Raw genomic sequence first — 7500 nt, forward strand, 5'->3', positions numbered from 1 at the left:
AAGATCTATGCATGGATTTGGTCGACAAACACCTGTGATTTTTTTCAGATTTTTTCGGAGAGGGTCACCTGCCAAATTGTGCTGAAATTGGGTGATTTGACACGGAATGACCCAGCTATCTTGCAATGCAACTTGCCATAGGTAGTTAGCTTCAATGAACAACCGGATCTCCTTATATGGGCAAAGATGGCCGTTTTGGTTCTTTTTTGTAGGTGAACTTCAGAGGTCTATTGTTAAAGCTGCAGTTGGCAAGTCTGACAGATTGTGGGGACTTAGCCAAAATGTTGAATGTTTACAACTCTCATGCCCCTCCCCCACTACCACCGAGCACCCTCTCATCGAGTTTGTGCTGGTCAGTGCACACCAGACTGCACCAGACTGTGATTGACAGTCAGATCTCACACAGCCCTGCTCTTCCTTTCTTTCCTTCTTTCTCTGATAAAGTCGAGAAGCATGGTGATTCTTTCTCTGATTGCCTACATTCTGTAAAGCGCCATGATACATGTGTTATGTTTTGGCGCTATATAAGCACAATAAATTGAATTGAATTGAAATTGAGAAGAACCGGGAGCTGGGGATTTTTGCAAAACAAGTTACAGGCTCTAGGTGGAGGTAGAAGTTTTTTTCTAAAACCGGCTGATTTATGTTGTTCTGTCGGAGCATAGTGTCGGTTTCAGTGAATATGATCAAAAAAATCTTGCCAACTGCAGCTTTAATTGTACATATCTGTGTATGCTGTTCCTACTGCATATCCATATTTATATATAAATAATATATATTATTACTACATTTATTCTGCTCTTATAATGCTACTGCATACCCATATTAATTCTGCTCTTATAATGTTACTGTTAATACACTGCACATATCCTAACTGTACATCATGCCACTTGCTTACCTGTATACTGTGTATGTTCATACTGCACTACCTGCCAATACTTCAAATACTGTCAATAGTTCACACTGTTACTTCAAATACTTCAAATACTGTCAATAGCTCACACTGCACTTTTCTGCTTTTTTGCAATTCTGGGTAGACACTAACTGCATTTCATTGTCTCTGTACTTGTACTCTGCACAATGACAATAAGGCTGAATCTAATCTAATCTAATCTAAGTTTATGAGTTTATGAGTATTGTTGAGTCATGTTTGGTGCAGGTGAGTGTGTGTGTGAGTGTGTGTGTGTGTGTGTGGTGTGTGTACATGTGTGTGTGTGTGTGTGTGTGTGTATGTATATTGTATGTATATGTGTGTGTGTTAGTGTGTGTGTGTGTGTGTGGTGTGTGTACGTGTGTGTGTGTGTGTGTGTGTGTGTGTGTGTGTGTATGTATGTATATTGTATGTATATGTGTGTGTGTGTTAGTGTGTGTGAGTGTGTGTGTGTGAGTGTGTGTGTGTGTGTGTGTATGTGTGTGTGTGTGTGTATACTGTATATATGTGTGTGTCATAACTATGTTTGCGTTCCTGTACAGCGGATGGGAAGCGCTTGGCCTCTGTGGGGCTGGATGATCATCACACTGTTATCCTGTGGGACTGGAGGAAAGGGGAGAAGCTTTCAGCCATGCGGTGAGTTCACACACACACATGCATGCACACACACACACACACACACACACACACACACACACATACACATGCACATACACACACACACACACACACACACATACACACACACACATGTACACACACCACACACACACACACACACACGTAAACACACACACACACACACACACACACACACACACACACACACTCACACACATGTACACACACACACACACACTCTCACACACACACACACACACACACACACATGTACACACACCACACACACACACACACACACACACACACACACACACTCATGTACACACACGCACACATTCACACAGACACACACACACACACACACACACTCATGTACACACACGCACACACTCACACACATACACACACACACACTCACACACACACATATAAAATTCACATTCCCCTAAGCCCTAACCCTAACCCTAAGCCCTAACACTAACCCTAAGCCCTAAACCTTAACCCTAACCCTGACCCTAACCCTAACCCCTAAACCCTAACACTAGGGTATAAACTTGTTATTATTATGTTATTAATCCCTTATTACATTGTTATTACTTTTTCCCCCCCTGATTTTAGTTTCTTAAGTTTTCCTCCCCAGTTCTCCCAATCCCCCTAGACTACCCAGGACTTTCACTTTTTATTTTTTTCACTTTCCACAAATTAGATGTGTTTATTTTCTATTTTTTGCAGTGTCGTGTTGATTTTCAAAGGTTGTTTTCATGAATTTTACACTTTTGATTTTAGCACTTATAGCACTTTCTGTTTTTTAGCACTTATAGCACTCTTCCTGGTATTAGTCTATCCCTTACTCCCAGCCCCAATTCTTGCACTTATCCTTTTCTTTTAGTCCCAGTCCCTAGCTTCTTCCCCACCCAGCTACTTGGGCCAACCCCAACCCCTATCCCTTAACCTAACCTCCAGCCACTTGGCTAAATTCCTAACCCCAACCCCCACCCCTTAGCCTAACCCCAGCCCCCACCCCTTAGCCTAACCCCAACCCCCACCCCTAAGCCTAACCCCCATCCCTTAACCTAACCTCCAGCCACTTGGCTAAATTCCTAAACCCCAACTCCCACCCCTTAGCCTAACCCCAACCCCCACCCCTTAGCCTAACCCCAACCCCAACCCCCATCCCTTAACCTAACCTCCAGCCACTTGGCTAAATTCCAACCCCACCCCTTAGCCTAACCCCAACCCCTATCCTAAGGCTAACCCTTACCCCCACCCTCAGGCTAACCTCAACCCCCAAGGCCAACTCCAGCCCCCCACCCCTTATCCTAACCAGCCCCTTGGCCTAAACCCAACCCCTACCCCTCATCTTAACCCAACCCCTACCCCTCATCTTAACCCTTCCTTAATTATTTATTTATTTATTTATTTATATTATTTTTTCTTCCTTCTTCCCTCCCCTTTTCTAATATACATAGTTTCTATTTAAATAATTATCTTTATATATATTATTTTATTTTTAGACAGTTGACTTCTTCCTACCTTTATTCCCCTCCTTGTTGGTGTGGTTGGATCCAATCGGCCAGTGCACCCACAGTCACCCACTCCACCAAAGATCATGTTCCCCTAACCTAACCCTAACCCCTGAACCTTAACCCTAACCCCTAAACCCTGACCCATCCGCACCCCTTCTGTCTGACTCACGTCACGTTAAGCCGCATTACACCACATGTCACTGCTTGCATAGTTCACGTTGACTTCACTTGTTTTCCCACAGAAATTAAGTTTTGTGCCAGCACGTTGTAGAAACACAACCCACGACACGGCCCTTAATTGCAAATCTCGTTTACTTTCTTTGGTTAGTCCGCGATCACTAGGCTATCACCGCAAGTGCATACATAAAGTTTTGTGCCGTCCCCACATTTGCAAAATTGCTTAAATCCCATTTACCTTCATTAGCCTACTAGCCTACCAGTCGTTGCTTTTGTCCTGCATCAAATCGTGATTGAGTGCGCATCTAATTTAACAGTGGAGTCAAGTCAAGTCAAGTCAAGTCAAGTTTATTTATATAGCGCATTTCATACACAGAGGTCATTCAATGTGCTTTACATAAACAAAACCAAACAATAATAACAAATAAAAGCATAGAAGGGCAATATAGTCAAAGAATAGTTAAAAGGTAAAGATCATAATAAAAAGGAAACATAAAACAAGGTAAAATCATTTAAAAATAAAGAATAATTAGTAAGCAAAACAAAGGCAAAAGTAGTAAAAAAAAGTAATAAAAGACAAAGTAGAATAATTATCAAGGCAGATTCAGAATTTGTTACTCGGCACAGTTAGCAGAAAGCATCTGAGAACAGTTTGGTCTTAAGTCTAGATTTAAAACTGGCTACAGTTGGGGCCTTTTTGATGTCATCCGAAAGTTGGTTCCACAGCTGAGCCGCATAGCAGCTAAAAGCTGCTTCACCATGTTTAGTTCTAACTGTAGGTTTTACTAGCAGGTTTTTCACCTGGGACCTGAGAGGACGAGAAGGTGTGTACTGCTGAAGCATGTCTGACAAGTATTTAGGTCCTGCTCCATTTACTGATTTATAAACAAGCAATAGTGCTTTAAAGTCAATTCTGTGACTTACTGGAAGCCAGTGCAAGGACTTAAGAATTGGAGTAATGTGGTCAGTTCTTTTAGTTTTTGTTAGAATCCTAGCTGCTGCATTTTGTATCACCTGAAGCTGTTTAATAGTCTTTTTAGGAAGGCCTGTGAACAGTCCATTGCAGTAATCAACTCTGCTGGAGATAAATGCATGAATGAGTTTTTCTAAGTCATATTTTGACATCAGCCCTCTGAGTTTGGCAATATTTTTGAGGTGGTAAAAAGCTGATTTAGTTATCGCTTTCATGTGGCTGTTGAAATTTAGATCACTGTCAATTAATACACCAAGATTTTTAACAGTATCCTTTGCCTTCAACCCTTTTGTGCCAAGGAGAGTGGCAACCCTAAGTCTTTCCTCATTTTTACCAAATATAATTACTTCAGTTTTTTCTTTGTTCAGCTGAAGAAAATTTTGAGACATCCAGGTGTTGATTTGTTCTATACACTGACACATAGATTCAAGAGGACCATAGTCGTTTGGTGATAGAGCTAAGTAAATTTGTGTGTCATCTGCATAGCTATGATATGAAATCAAATTATTTTGAATGATTTGTCCAAGTGGGAGCATATAGAGGTTGAATAATAGTGGCCCCAAGATTGACCCCTGGGGAACACCACAGGTCAAGGACGTTGGTGTTGAGGTACAGTTTCCGATGGCAACAAAGAAGCTCCTTTTTTGTAGATATGATTTTATCCAGCTGATAACTATGCCTGTAAATCCAACCCAGTGTTCTAGTCTGTGTAGTAAAATATTGTGATCAACAGTGTCAAATGCTGCACTAAGGTCCAGTAGCACTAGGACTGATGTTTTACCTGAATCTGTGTTGAGGCGTATGTCATTGGAAACTTTAATGAGAGCTGTTTCAGTGCTGTGATTTGCCCGAAAACCAGACTGAAAGTAATCAAAATACCCATTTGATGTTAGGAAGGTGGTTAATTGATTAAAGACTACTTTTTCAATAATTTTGCCAATAAAAGGCAGATTGGATATGGGCCTGTAATTGTTTAGCATGGAGGCATCCAGGTTATTCTTCTTGAGAAGTGGCTTTACAACAGCTGTTTTCAGTGACTTAGGAAAAGTGCCAGACAGCAGTGATACATTTACAATTTGAAGGACATCCGCCGCTATGAGGTGAAAAACAGTTTTGAAGAAATTGGTAGGCAGAGTGTCTAAGACACATGTGGAAGAGCTGAGATTCTGTACCGTTTTTTCAAGTGTTTCGTAGTCTATCAAGCTGAACTCTGACATCAAGTTTAGTTTCCCTCTGTTTGTTGCTGGAAGTTCAGGTTGTTGAATTTGTAATTGAGCAGATATGTTGAGTCTGATTTTGTCAATTTTACCTTTAAAAAAAGATGAAAACTCATTGCATTTATTAGTTGAGAGAAGTCACACACACACACACACACACACACACACACACACACACACACGCATACGCATCTAATTTAACAGTGGAGTCACACACACACACACACACACACACACACACACACACACGCATACGCATCTAATTTAACAGTGGAGTCACACACACACACACACACACACACACACACACACACACACACACACACACACACACACACACTCATACGCATCTAATTTAACAGTGGAGTCACACACACACACACACACACACACATACACACACGCATACGCATCTAATTTAACAGTGGAGTCACACACACACACACACACACACACACACACACACACACACACGCATACGCATCTAATTTAACAGTGGAGTCACACACACACACACACACACACACACACACACACACACACACACAAGCATACGCATCTAATTTAACAGTGGAGTCACACACACACACACACACACACACACACACACACACGCATACGCATCTAATGTAACAGTGGAGTCACACACACACACACACACACACACACACACGCATACGCATCTAATGTAACAGTGGAGTCTCAGCGCAGAGACATCCACTCTCCAGGTTTCAATTTCGCTGTTGTTCTGAGCTAATAGGCTACAATATGGTAAATACTTTGGATACGGTCAGCTCCAGAAATGAAAGGGTTTTCCTTAGCCTGTGCTACAACTTTCCACCAAGTTGTGTGAAAATTTTAGCCGCAGTTTTTGCGATGTTGACAAACATGGGTAGCACATGGAAGCTCTTGATAGCACATGACAATAACGTCTATAAAAACAATATATTTATGGAATAAAACTAGACAGGTACCTGGCATTGCTGTTTATTGTTATATTGTTATATAATTATCTGCAGCCAGCGGAGGGCATTTAGTCTACCATGCGTCCAGACAATATGGGACTGCCCTCATTCTGAAGCAGTGGCTGTGTGTGTGTTGCAGGGGGAGCAAGGAGAAGATCTTTGTTGTCAAAATGAACCCATATGTGCCAGACAAGCTGATCACAGCAGGGGTGAAGCACATGAAGTTCTGGCACAAAGCTGGTAGGAGCTGTGTGTGTGTGTGTGTGTGTGTGTGTGTGTGTGTGTGTGTGTGTGTGTGTTGCAGGGGGCGGTATGATCGGTAAGAAGGGTGTGTGTGTGTGTGTGTGTGTGTGTGTGTGTGTGTGTGTGTGTAATGCGATGTGTGTGTGTGTAATGTGTGTGATGTGATGTGTGTGTGTGTGTGTGTTGCAGGGGGCGGTATGATCGGTAAGAAGGGTGTGTGTGTGTGTGTGTGTGTAATGTGATGTGTGTGTGTGTGTGTAATGTGTCTGATGTGATGTGTGTGTGTGTGTGTGTGTGTAATGTGATGTGTGTGTGTGTAATGTGTGTGATATGATGTGTGTGTGTGTGTGTGTGTGTTGCAGGGGGCGGTATGATCGGTAAGAAGGGTGTGTGTGTGTGTGTAATGTGGTGTGTGTGTGTGTGTGAGTGTGTGTGTAATGTGATGTGTGTGTGTGTGTGTGTGTGTGTGTGTGTGTGTGTGTGTGTGTGTGTACAGGGGGAGGTATGATCGGTAAGAAGGGTGTGTGTGTGTGGGTAATGTGATGTGTGTGTGTGTGTGTGTGTGTGTGTGTGTACAGGGGGCAGTATGATCGGTAAGAAGGGTGTGTGTGTGTAATGTGATGTGTGTGTGTGTGTATAATGTGATGTTTGTTTGTGTGTGTGTAATGTGATGTGTGTGTGCGTGTGTAATGTGATGTGTGTGTTTGTGTGTGTGTGTGTGTGTGTGTGTGTGTGTGTGTGTGTGTGTGTGTGTGTTGCAGGGGGAGGTATGATCGGTAAGAAGGGTGTGTGTGTGTGTGTGTGTAATGTGATGTGTGTGTGTGTGTGTGTGTAATGTGTGTCT

The 7500-nt window shown here is 42.3% G+C and overlaps 1 protein-coding gene across 3 annotated transcripts in view; it reads left to right on the forward strand.

Moving 5' to 3' along the window:
• Positions 1-7500, forward strand: part of eml5 (EMAP like 5) — a 184432-nt gene that overhangs the window by 67433 nt on the left and 109499 nt on the right. For all 3 annotated transcript variants that reach the window (XM_076295671.1, XM_076295670.1, XM_076295669.1), the window contains exons 16-18: positions 1474-1567; positions 6553-6653; positions 6718-6749. In XM_076295671.1, coding sequence (XP_076151786.1) covers positions 1474-1567; positions 6553-6653; positions 6718-6749 — 227 coding nt within the window. The remainder of the gene's footprint in view (positions 1-1473; positions 1568-6552; positions 6654-6717; positions 6750-7500) is intronic.

The sequence above is a fragment of the Alosa pseudoharengus genome, unplaced genomic scaffold (genome assembly GCF_046254945.1).
Source record: "Alosa pseudoharengus isolate Yale_2024_CS ecotype anadromous, Long Island Sound unplaced genomic scaffold, YU_APseudo_1.1 YU_APseudo_1.1_scf_2, whole genome shotgun sequence".
Classification (NCBI taxonomy): domain Eukaryota; kingdom Metazoa; phylum Chordata; class Actinopteri; order Clupeiformes; family Clupeidae; genus Alosa; species Alosa pseudoharengus.